The sequence below is a fragment of the Gavialis gangeticus genome, unplaced genomic scaffold (assembly GCF_001723915.1).
Source record: "Gavialis gangeticus isolate Ggan-Ray unplaced genomic scaffold, GavGan_comp1, whole genome shotgun sequence".
NCBI classification, from domain to species: domain Eukaryota; kingdom Metazoa; phylum Chordata; order Crocodylia; family Gavialidae; genus Gavialis; species Gavialis gangeticus.
The window spans coordinates 12,168,729-12,182,155 of record NW_017729007.1 but is presented as its reverse complement, the minus strand read 5'-3'; the positions used below and the strand labels follow the sequence as shown (position 1 = coordinate 12,182,155).

At 40.9% G+C, this 13,427-nt stretch overlaps 1 protein-coding gene across 2 annotated transcripts in view; it reads right to left on the bottom strand.

Moving 5' to 3' along the window:
* The window catches only part of IL17REL (interleukin 17 receptor E like), a 106,948-nt gene that overhangs the window by 40,374 nt on the left and 53,147 nt on the right, over nt 1-13,427 (bottom strand). For both annotated transcript variants that reach the window (XM_019509315.1, XM_019509316.1), the window contains exons 3-7: nt 12,329-12,478; nt 10,578-10,687; nt 8,085-8,199; nt 6,317-6,361; nt 1,182-1,321 (exon numbers count right to left, since the gene is read on the bottom strand). In XM_019509315.1, the coding sequence (XP_019364860.1) occupies nt 1,182-1,321; nt 6,317-6,361; nt 8,085-8,199; nt 10,578-10,687; nt 12,329-12,478 (560 nt within the window). The remainder of the gene's footprint in view (nt 1-1,181; nt 1,322-6,316; nt 6,362-8,084; nt 8,200-10,577; nt 10,688-12,328; nt 12,479-13,427) is intronic.

Genomic DNA, 13,427 nt, shown 5'->3' with positions numbered 1-13,427 from the left:
TTGATTTCAAAGACTCCTTCCCTTTTATCTGAAACGAAAGAGAGGCTGGTGAAGCCAGTATAGCTGCTACCTATTAACAAAACTGCATAAAAATTATGGGGTGTACTTAACCAATAATCATATCTGAAAGTAGGCCTCTTTCCTGGCCTAATGAAAGGCACTTTGTGCTCAAAAGTTTGTCTAACATTTCTCTCAGTTATGTAGTTGGTTCAATAACAAAAAAATCAGCAGAGAAAACCCTTATTTTTCTCAGACACCTGAGTAATTTTACTCCTCTGAATCATAGGAAAGTAGGGCTGGAAGGAACCTCTCAATATCATCTAGTCCAGCCCCCTGCAGAATCATCCCTGACTGAATCATCCCACCCAAGAGTCTATCCCACCTGTTCCTGAAAATTTCTAAGGATGGAGATTCCACAACTTCTCTAGGCCGCCTGGTCCCATGCTTGAGCACCCTCATAGGGAGAAAATTCCTCTTAATTTCCAACCTAAGTTTCCTCTGCTGCAGCTTGAGGCCATTACTCCTAATACTGCCCCCTATGGCCACAAAGAAAAAGCCATTTTCATCCTCTCTATAATCACCTTCCAGGTATATGAAGACCATTATCAAATCCCCACTCAGTCTTGTCTTATGCAGACTAAATAATGCTAGCTCTTTCAAGGTTTCCTCATAAATCTTCAACCTCTAATAATTTTTGTCACACTGCACTGAACTCTCTCCCATCTGTCCGCATCCTTCTTGAATGTACAGCCCAAAAATGGACGCAGTACTCCAGGTACAGCCTCACCAGCTCTGAATAGAATGGAAGAATCACTTCCTTGATTTTCAAATATCACTCCTGTTAATATAACTTAATATGCCTTTTTTGGCCTTTTTTGCAACAAGAGCACGCTGTTGGCTCATATTCAGTTTATGGTCTACTATAACCCCAGGTCCTTCTCTGCAGTACTAAGCCCAGCCAGTAATTCCCCTATCTGTCTTTGTACATGCAATTATTTATGCATGCAATTATTTTGTCTCAAGTGCAGGACTTTGCACTTGTCCTTGCTGAATTTCATCTGGTTGATTGCAGACCATTTCCAAGTTTATTCAGGTCATTCTAAATCCTAGTCCTACCCTCCAGAGTACTGAGTCACTCAATGAATTCAACCTACTCTTTCAGCCTGTAATAAATGTCTTACCCGAGCCAATGCCCCTGCGTCTTCACAAATAAACCATTTGTGACATAAGCGAACATAATAGTCTTGGTCTCCAGGAAAATGGGATATATTCACAGATATGACTTTCTTTGCCCTGTCCACACTGTAATCCAACTTCCCTGCTGAGATAAGAAAAAATATGGAATTATTTCACTGTATTTTTAAAGGTTCTTTGTTTCTTTTGTGAATCAACACTGTAAGAAGGGAGACTTGTGAAGTCCTATCTTTTATCATATTGTGAGGTCATATCTTTTACCCTACCAACTTCGGCAGACAGCCAAACCTAAATATAGTTAGAACAATTACTTTTGTTTAACCCCATTGTGCTGATAAAAAAAGATCAGGAATTGGGAAGTATTTGTTCCTTTTCCAGAGCTGAGCGTATTTTGTGCCTGAAATCTTGTCTAACATGTCACCTGTTTACAAATTTGATCCAGTAAAAGATTCTGCCTCCCCACACAAATCTTACTTCTTGTATACCCCTTTGATCATCACAGCTGCAAGACCATACTACTTCTTCCAGGCTGACATTTATGATATGGTTATTGTAGAAAAATACAGATTAATTATGATCACTACTTTATTTTCTATAATCATGATCGGATATACCACAAAGCTGAATTTCAAGGCCTAATCTCTGCAATATTATAAATTCCCATGTATGATATTTGATCTTATTCTATGCACAGTTATGTCTACATAAATATCTTCTTCTAGTTTAATTCTTTGACAGGACAATATTGACTATACTTACTAGGGCTCAAATTTCTAAAATTTGAAGAATCAAGGTAAGTGTTTTTCACCTTAGTTCCCCAAACTAATTATTCTGTGGTGAGAAGTGTTAATAGAAAATATGTGCAGTTAACACTTATGCCAATAACAGATTTTATCTGTTTATTTAACAATCTAATATTTACTGCCAAATATTCAGGTAGCAGGATGGCTAACTGTTTGGTTGGTTAATTTTCAATCTAAAGATCCAGACACATGGCACACATATAAAGGGTGAAGTTATAGATTACATTCTTTGATTCAACAACTTCTGTAACTTCACATGGCTTTTATTAATGATCCTGCATAAAGAAAAGCACAGAAACTGATAAGATAAGGTAAGTATAAGGTAACACTAACCTTACCAGAGCAGAAGTGTTGTGGGATGGGGGGAGGGAGTAGCAGTTAAGATTTCTCAATTCTGTCCCCAGACCTTACATGGTCTTAGGAAAATTTCATTTAAGGCAAACTTGTTAACACTCCATTCCCCAGTTTACTTCTTCATAGTATCTACTTACTATGGTGAAGTTACACTTAGACCATACTAAGGGACCTTAAAATGTGAGTGTCTCCATGTTAAAGCTCATTAACTTTTCTAAGTGTCTTCTGAGCATCTCAAAATTAAACTACTTCAAGCCAGGGTTAACTCTGGGCCATGCTACCTAGCTCATGTTAGGGTAACTTCAGTCTACTCCACAGAGATAAAATGAGCAATTTGCAGTCCTCCAGCATCTCAAGATGCACTGCTCCCAGGTCCCACCCTCCCTCACCCAACCACAGCAGGGACAGACCCCAAGTGCCCTGACTCCTAGCCATACTCCTGCTCACCAGCCCTCTAGCAACAAGTCAGAACTGCGCAAGCAAGAAAAGGTATTAACCCTTAATGTGCAACTGCTCACAGCATGTTCTTCCTTTAACACTACTTAATATTCCATAGATTGACTATGGTCTAAGTGTAACATGTAACTTCACCTTTACATCAATGTAACTTGCATCAATTTTGTACATTACTTTAAATTACCACCAGTAACTAAAGCAGATAAATGTGAACCTGTCCCTTCATTGCTGTAGGTTCTCTGATAGTGTCTTGCCTCTAAGTAGAAGGGGAACAGATAAGAGCCTGTTTGCCTTTATCAAACGGCTATCTTGAGCGAGCTCTGGACACACAACAATTAAACCAATTTAACCAACATTAATGTAGTACTACTTCTGATTTTCTCAGAATAGATCTACACCAGAATCAAGTAAGTTACACAGGAGTAGGGTTGTCCAGTGAATGACCACTTCTTTTTATATGACAGTAGCAGTTACTTGTACTAATGCAAATGTATCATGTGTCCAGGCCTTTTCTGTAAAATTGGTCAAGAGTGGTTTAGCTAGGATTTCTTTCTGCACTTGTCCCTTCACTCAGGGTCAGACCGATCACAGTATTTGGGGTCAGGAAAGAATTTTACCCTATGGTCAAATTGGTATGGACTGGGGGGGAGGGGTTGCCTTTCTCTGTAGCAGGGGGCATGGCCCTCTTCCTAAGATCTCTTGAGCACATTTTTTAACAGCCTTAATAGTAGCAGGATGTTGGCTGCTGTGGTTCCTCTGTTTTACCTGTGGCAGGCTAGGGTGTTATATCTTGGGTTGTGTGTCATAGTGGACTGTGTGGTTTTGCTAAGAGGTTAGGATTTGTATAGGATGGTTTGAATAGAGATGACCTTGCCTCAGACAGAAGGTTGGAGGTCCCTATGGAGGTCCCTTCCAGCCCTACTTCTCTATGATTCTACAATTCTATGAAAAGAAGGAATGGACAGGACACTGATCTGACGTCAGTTCCCGAAAGCCTGTGTCAGAACTCTTCAGCCTTCCTGGATGTTCTGTCATGGACCTCGAAGTAGCTGTTTTTAAACAATCAGGCTTTAAAAACCAAAGTGATCATGAAATTACTGAACAAGAGATCATCCACAGATTGTGTTAAGTACAGTCTAAATGGAGACTATGGTTTCTTACTGGATTATCTGGATTATCTTGTATGACACCTATATCCCTGTGGCTTTACTGCTGTTTGCCTCTCTCAGAACTGGCCCTCCCCCTTTCTCCTCTTTTCCTTGTCCTTTACATTTTAATTCACTCTTTCTATTTCAATGCCTGCTCCCTGGAAGTCCTTTTACACCACCTGGAGAAGTGAACTGTTGCTTACAAAAGTTAATACACCTCTGAATTAGTTAGTCCAAGGTGTAACTCTATCCTGTTTTCTGCCTTGCTGTATTATATTATTAAACATGAAGTTACAGCCTTGTTCTTCCAGTGTTAGGCATCCATCCATTCTGCCTGCCCCTTAAACATTCTCTACAAAGCTGCCACTATTTTAAAATATATTGACGTTCTCCACAGAAGCACTCAAGTTTTCCATTTGCAGGGGGAGGGCAGGTTGTTTGTTTACACTTTTTATTTCTTAGGGCAGGTCTGGTTTTGGTTTGTTTTTTCCCCTTTAGAGGCATGAAGGGAGAAAATAAATAGGCAGATTCCAGAAGAAAAGATTTCAAAACAGGACTGTTCTCAATATACTCAGTTTATAAATCCATCGCTATCTTTTTAAGGCATACATGAAAAATTACATGTTGGGTAAGTAAGGTAAGTATAAGGTAAATGGACACTCTTACAAATGGACACTCTTAATTTGTATTAAATCTGTATTCAATTTTATTTACTTGCCCATATGTAACTAACTTTCCATTGTGATATAAGAAGTAAACCTATGTACAAGTCTTGTCCCTCCATTAATAGACAAAGGCACTAAGATAAATTCTTTGATTCCATGATCTTACAGAACCTGACATGAAGAAGCAGATCAGGTGTGGGGGTGTGACTTAACCCTCCCTTTAGACCACATCATGAAAGCAGCTTCCCTCCATACTCAGCAACACCTACCATTCCCAATCTCCCTTGCCCCCTGGCTCACCGCTACTGCTGTTCCTGTTGTCCCCAGCTGATGTGGGAGCAGAAGGAGCTTCATCGCTGCTCCTGCCTTGCTCCAGCTGGGCTGTGCAGGGACCCAGGCTCAGCTGGGGACAGCAGCAGTGGTGGGAAGGTTCCTCCTCCCTGTCCAGTGCCCCCAGGTGTTCCCCATGAGTCTGGGGCAGGCGCAGAGTAGTCCGCCCAACGCCAGAGGAGGGGAGAAGCAGGGAGTGGAGTTACAACCATCCCTGCAGTGCTGGTCACTGCTCCCACACTCCCTTTTACTAAATCCTGGGCAGGATGAGACACAGGCATGGGTGAACTGGGTGGCTGCTTGGGGCCTGGACAGAAAGGGGGCCCCAAAATGGTATTTTTAATTTTTTTTTATTATTATTATTATCATCATTATAAAGGGGGGCCCAATACTAAAAGTTTGCCGAGGGCTGCCAAGAGTCTAGGTACGGTGCTGATCCTGAATCTACTTATGCTGACAAAAGGTTATGTCAGACAGGAAATAATAATGTTATGTTATAAATATGCAGTAACCAAGATAAAAACATAGAATGATGTAGTACATCATCATATGTAAACATGCAAGAGATTTTCTCAAAATATGGATCTATTTTAAGACTTCAAGGGGAGGAGCAGTATTGCCTCCCTCCCTCCCACCCCCGGCTGTTTAAAGACTCATACTGACAACAGAAAAGGATGTTGCTTAACAGACTGATTAAAGAAAACTCAGATTAAGAAACTGACTATGCAATGCTGTTAAGACCTCAAACTGAAAAAATAGGTGGAAAATACAAAGAAATGCCAATGTTTCCTAATCCCATTTGCTTTTAAATAATTTCGATGTTACTCATAACAATAGTTGGCAATGAAAAAACTACTAAAAAGAAAACACAGTATGTTAAATTGTCTATGTCCCTTTCAATAGAAATCTTTCCTGTAGGCCTTATACATTTGAGCAGTCCAATAATAATCCCTGTTCATTTGACTGATTTCTATAGGATTATTCATGAAATGCACACAGGCTGCAACAAGTATCTCAGAATGCATGGATAGGACCTAACCTACATGTATGTGTTTATAAGTTTAAATATTAAACAGGGCACTAACTACTTCATCTGTTAGCTAAACCTTCCAAACGAGTATTCATAAACACTTACATGTTCCACCATATCCAAAGTTCTGCCAATTCTGTAATAACTGCACTGGCAATAGTGATATACATATATTCATTTTATCTTTATATTTTTAGGTATCTGTTCATATCTGTTATGGAACTATGGAAATATATCAGTGTACAATCCACTTGAAGTACTGACAGCTCTAAGCTATATATTTCTCCTGCATTGTTAGACTACATAAATATACAAAATCAATGGAGTTGAGCTCACCCGAACAAGATGGAATATGTTTTCCCACATCATTGTTTCTGCAGTCTGCAAAATACAGAACAGACTATTTATTTATATACCTACAAGATATTTATGTTTTTACAAGATACCTCTACAGCTTCCAACACCATAATACCCGAGTGCCTCCCAACAGAAAATTTATCTAGTACTCCTGAGGATCATCTCACTAGTTTTGAGAGACAGATTTACACCCAGTAAAAATTCAGAGAGGATAACAGCGTACAGCAAATACTTCTTTCCCATACACTGATCACTTCACAGGAAGTAATGCAGAAGATGTCTCAGTGGTTTAGCTTTTTTCCACTATATATCCTAATCAAAACTTTAAATAAATTTCTAATTTGGGCTACTAAACCACACCCCAACCCCCTTTATGCAGTGTACCCATTAATAATTTTAGTCATTCCTCCCTTGAATAAATCTCCAATAGCTTTCCAGATTAATTTATCTGAAATAAGTAATTTGGAACTTTTCCCATGTTAATTTCTCCCACCCCAGGCTTATTTTAAGAATATGTTATTTAATGCCTAGGAAGTTAGCCAGGAATAAAGGCCAGTTAAATTCCTGGCAGATAACAAATACACAGAACTCAGTGCTTCAAAGCTTGATTCAAAAGAAGACTAAACCTGATCCATACAATTACAAATCTGTTTCCTAATCTTAATTTTCCCCTCTCTTTCTGCCTAAATAAATATTAGAACCATATTTTGTTTTCTTTTTTCCCCATATACTGCCAGTAGCAATTCTTCAGTGTATTTCTTTGTTCCTTCTTCCATATAAAGTGTTTTTATATTCAGTTTTCTAAAGGCTGGGGGATTTTTTTCCATTTAAGTTCACAAAGTACACTTTACATATAGGCTAGGTACAGATATTTAAAAAGCCTGAGGCAGAATCGATCCAAGTTACAAGATTTTCTGTAAGCAGTATAATGTAGATTGGTAGTGAACAGAGCACACATTCACCCTTTGGTGGTGGGAGCAAATCTTAGACTGGGTTCTGCCATTTTTAAACCAGTCTTTGTGTGCTGAACTTCTGTTTCTGATAGACTGGTTTCCAATCACTTATACTGGTAAAAGAGTACTGTCTGAATCTGGCCACAATGACAAATGTGGTAATTTAATAAGATGTTGAAATGCTTGCTGAATACTCCAAAGTTTACATATATAGTAAGATGTAACAGCATCTAATTTAATCCATGCAATACCATCTATCAAATTTTATAATAATAAATATTTGGGAGTCTGGAACTGTTACTATAATACCCAAATACACTGGAGCAAGTGGTAGAAGACCAATTAATTGAAAAGAAAAGCTTTGCACGTTTGTTTGGAATTTCCCAGTAAAATTTCCCCCAAGGGCTAATTCTATCCTTGAAAGCATATATTGGAATTCAGTTGGAATCTCAAAAAATGACTTGAAGCCAAATTCTCAAGTGGTGCTACAGGCTCCAACTTATATGCATAATTATATGCAAAACAATTAGGTAAAAGTGGATTCCTGACTGAACCTGTGCATTCAAGCTGCCAGAGGCATAAGTGCAGTTATGCAGGTACAATTTTGGTTCTGGATTTTCACACCCTTTCATGTATCAATCTTGGGTTTCACAAAGACCAGATTGAACTTCAGCTTATATAAAAAGGGTATATCTGAACTGGTGTGGCTTCATTTAGGTGAATTTATCCCAGAACAGGACCTGGCCTCAATGTTTTCCCACCGCCAAAACATCATGTTATGGACAATATCCTACCTTCAACATAGTATTCCTGACTCAGCTTTACTTCACAGTAATTTGGTATTGTTTTCATAGTCACATAGATGTGCTGCGCTGCTTTGACTTCAAAGCAATTAAATTGTACTTGTACCTGTTCAAAACATGTATTTAAAATCAAGTTTATGTATGACTTTCAGAAGGCATGCAAACTACAGAATATTACAGGATTAAACATGGGTTCTCTTTGGTTTAAACTAGCTTCTGATGACAAACAATATGACAAAGAAAGAGAAATTGTTTTCAGAAAGGATTTCCAAGAGTATCAATTTCTGATAGAAGAAATGATCAACTGTTGCACTTATAGGCCTGCATCCACATGAGCATGGACATTTGTTTCCCTGGGGGCAAGAAGCAGTGGCACACCTTGTGCCACTGCTAGCTGTCCCCAGGGAACGCCTATGCCACATGCCTTCTGGCACGCAGCAGGTGACCCCAGGTTGGGTAAGGGAGTCTGAGGCCAGTAGCCTTATCTGGGGTCCTGGGGACCTCAGGTAGCTGCAGCCAGGGCTATACTGCTGCTCAGAGTCTGGTCAGTAGCTGGAGCATGGCAGTTTTGGGCAGCATGCACTGCCCGCACATGCGCCACCCCGCTTTTTTTTTCCACATGGTTTTTTTTGACCATGGGATCTCCCTGCTACCTTACAGTACAGAGAACACCTGAATGTGCAGTGCATGGCACCAGACAGGTCTGCGGCATCACATATTGCACGGCCACACATCTGGATACAGCCCTAGACATCCAAATATCCATGAATTATCAAATGCTTTTAAAAGCTAAATGAAGGTAAACATTAAGGCTGAGATTGGAATCACCTTTGGAATTTCAGTGGGGAGTGGATACCTCCATTCTATTAGAACTCTTTAACAATCCCGATTTAAATTGCATTTTATAAGCCCTAGTACAGCTAATGCTTAGTTAGGAAGAAATACCCTGATGATAGAGTCTATGAAACACCTTTTATTTTTTTTTTTCATGACCAGTGCTAACTTTTTCATAATGATTCTCCAACTTAGGAGGCCAAACTGCAAAGCCATTTAGGTTTCTTCGAAAGCTTTACCCCAGATCTATAGAATTATAAAAATTAAGGGCTTGAAGGGACCTCAGAAGATCATCAAGCTCAACCCCACTGCTCTGGGCAGGAATACTGCTGAGATCAAATGATCCCAACAAGGTGCCTGTCCAGTCTCCTCTTGAAGACTTCCAAGGTTGGGGACTTCACCACCTCCTTGGGAAGTCTATTCCAGATTCTGGTCACCCTTACCATAAAAAAAGTCCTTCCTTACATCCAACCTGAAACCATCCTCTAACAGTTTATGGCCATTGCTCCCTGATGCCATTCTATTTGCCATTTGGCTCACTGATGCCAACAATTCCCACATTCCCTTCTAGAAAAGTCTTTATGTTGGCTATATATATTTTTGGGATAGGTTGCTAAACATACAACAGTACGAATTATTACTTTTCCATCAGAAATCACCCAAAGGTCATTATTTGCTCATCAAATGTCAATCTTTGGCATAAGGATTAATAATAGATGTTTACAGTAATCATGTTAATTTCTTCTGTAAGTTAATAATGTAGGAGCTGAGACAAGAGAAATAAAATCACTTGAGGTAACTACTCTACCTAGTGGATTCAAAAGGATTCCATAATTTTCCAAGTAATTTTCCCCCAAAAAATCCATAAATATGTTTTCAGAAGGATATACTTACAATCTATCCCAAGTTCAATATTTCTGGCTGTTTAGCAGCTCTGTGTTGCACTAAGCTGCATATGTTCAAAGGATGCTATTGGAGTGTTAGTGGCCAAATACCATTTAGAGGAAAAAGACCTCATTTCTTATATGTGACCAAAATGGTCTGTATACAGGCACAAAAAACAACCCCTTTTGTGGTATTAATAACCTAGCTACCTACCAGTAAGTAAAGACAAAATTCATCTCTCGTTTTTCATAAAGTGCAACAGATATTTAAAGATTTAAAGCCTAGCTTTTGGTGCTTACAAATTGTAAGTGCAAAGACTTAAAAGAGCAGTTTTACATTATAATTTATTTGCAGTTGCAATTACCCTAGAGGAAAAAAATAAGTAACTCATAAAATCATACTCATAGGCCCAAATAACATTGTGCCCTGTAGATAACTGAAGGTGCAAAATTTCACCCACAATTTTGCTTGCACAAAAGAAAATAATATATAGAGCATGATCATAAACTTAGTCTTTATAGAGTGCAGTACCTCATGCACCATGATGAAGAAATGGTAAAGAAGAGAGTTTACATGTTAAAAAAGTGATAAGATTTGAATTATATTTTGCTATAAGCAGGTTTTCCTGTATCTTTATAGAAATGTAAATTTCATGTTCAGTTTTCTACACTTGGTCTGATATAGAAAATACAAGTTTATAATGAACTTTGTGGGGTTTCCTTAAAGGCTTATAACATTTTTATACACAACTGAAACACAGTCTACCTTCCTTCCAAGAGGCTGCTGGTTTGTTTTTCGAGAAAACCTCACATTCATGCAACTGGTCTGCTGTGTGTCCAGTGAGAGATAACAAATTTCCAGCCCACGAATATTTTCTGAAATTAATCATAAAATTTATTTTAAAAGTCTACTTGCACCATCTTTAAAAAACAAAAGATAAACCAAACAAGTACAGTGCATTCAGAGTCTTTTATTCTACATTTAAGATACATATACTTCATCTGAATGTAAAATGTAAGTATTTATAATTATATCAGAGAGAACATAAATTGTTAGAAATGAATGGGCTGATCTTGCAAACCTTTAGGCATATGCTTTATTTTAAGCCTATGAGTAGCATATATTCACTTCAAGTTAAGCTTATAGATAGAATAGACAGAAGTTTGAAAGATTTGGTCTACATAGGTCCATTAACAAAATATGAAGATTAGGTTAATGATTAAATTAATTCAAAATGGTTATGGAATACAACTCATTCACTCATTCATGGCTTGAACAGAGCTGAGTGGACCCTGTGGGGGGACAAGGGAGGATGCAGGCTGCCCACCCTCCTGCCCTCCACCCAGGAGCCCCACACCAACCATGCCACCATGGCAAGGCACATCATGCCCACCTGGCAGCAGCAGGGGACACAACTCCATGCCACTGCCCCCCACTGCTGCCAGGCATGCAGGGGGTGCCTCGCCATGGCAGTGCAGGCAGCACAGGACTCCCAAGGGGAGAACAGCAGGGCATAAAGCCCTGAGGGTGCAGTGAGCAGCTGTCATCTGCCCCCACCCTGCACACAAATCTGGGGGGCACATGTCCCCACATAACTCCCTCCCCAGGAGTGCATGCAGCAGCAGTTAGTTGTCCCCATCCCCTTTATGAGCTGCCCATGGCTCTGTCCCACTCCCCACCCCAGCTCCAGGCCCCATGCACCACCCTGGCCAGGCAGCACCCACAGGCCCAGCCCTTGCCCCACTCCATCTCTCACCATGGTTACTTTGATCTGCCCTGTCCCCCCATAGACTTACCTGCAGACAGCTGGGGGAGCTGCTCTCCACCATTGCCTGGGGTTGTATTCCCAGCCATGTGCATATGTGCACATGGACACATGCACACGGCACCCCCACAGCCCCTTGCAGCCTGGAACTCTACCAGCCTGCAAGGGGAAACCTGCTATTTCCCATGTTTTTCCATGGTGAACAGAAAACCCAGTTCCCTGCACGATACTGGGAATCCAAGACAAATGCAGTCCTAGAGTCATGCAGCCTGGGACCAGGATCTGATGTTCCCATTTCAGGACTGTCCCATCCAGTTAGGGATAGGTAGTCACTCTATTCTCTTCCTGAGGGAGGCCAGGGCCCTCAGGCCCCCACTTCTGCAACACCTATGCTATGAAAAGTAACTGCTTCTGTGGAGGCAGTGTCATGTGCCAAAAGAGGCACAAGATAGAAAGGCCCATGATTTTGGCTGGATAACGGAAATTATTGGGTACAACATATCTGGAGTTAAGTCTTGGCTCCACTGAAGTCAGTGGCAAAAATCCTGCTGACATCACTGGGACCAGAATTTCACCCTAAGGTTTTTGTAAAAGCATGCATAAGCTATTCCACAGAACCTGACTGATGCGATTAATTCAACTTGGCTTATACCCAAACTAATAGAATGAAATTGGGCTGAAGGACCAAAAACAAAAAGTAAAACAAAATAAACAAAAACAAAATAATCCAGTAACAAATCAGTTGTCTTACCATTGAGACTGAGTATTCCTTTAATATTTAAGTGAAGGAAGCATTGACTTCCCTTTACACACTTCATTACTGTCGAGAGCTTCATGCTTTTCAGTGCAGTAGCAGATGAAGTGGTTGGAGCAACTCGGCAGAAACTGTTAAAAATATCAGCTGTGAATATTAAAAACATACATATATAAATCCCACTGGCCATATGCCATTTTGAAGGATACAAATGAATCCAATAACTTCAAAGAGGAAATCTTGATTATATTAAGTGGAAATGTTACTATTAACTTCAGCTGAATCAGGAATTCACCCCAAAGCAGCTGCCTGAACAGAAGAACACTTGAACTCGGTGGGGGCCAACGTTTTTGGCAGGCATGCCACAAATTAGCTCCACACCCTCCGGAAATGCCACTGGGATCCCCTTCTCCTATATGATCTGCTGCTCTACTTTCTGATTCCTCCTTTGCACTCCCTACCTTATATTTGCTGCTTTGATTTCTGCTTCTTGCCTTAACTGTCAATGTGCCATGTGCCACAGAGGCTTTCCGTGCCTGCTGTCTATGCCACAGGTTGGCCATCTCTGTTTTAATTGGGCTGTAATTATTTGGGCTGGAGGGCCACTTAGGGAGTGTTAGCAAGCTGCTGTGGGCCAGGGCAGGGGGGTGCTGAACCAGTGCAGCATTGTGATTGGGCGACGCTGACCAGGTGTGGGGAACGGGAAGAGCAGAAGGAGGAGCGGGAGGGGGCAATTGATCATATCCAGCCCATGCCCATCCACCCCACACCCACTGCTGGGGGTGCCAGACAGAGTGGGTGGGTGGGCAAATGGGGTCTCCATGGAGACTGGCCTGGGACTCCTGAGGGTAGGGTGCACTCAGATGGGTGGATGGGATGGGGCTGCAGACAGGTGGGGAACAGCATCTGTGAGTGGGATGGGTGGCCAGGACTGGGGCCAGGATCGTGTGATGACAGTATGCGGCCGGGGCCAGGGCCAGGGGCAGAGCAAGAATGAGGGGAGCAGATCATGGTTCTGCCCGGGGCCCCACCCCCATGCTGTCACCACCCTGTGATCTTGACCCCAGCCCTGCCCACCCATCCCACTCCCAAACAC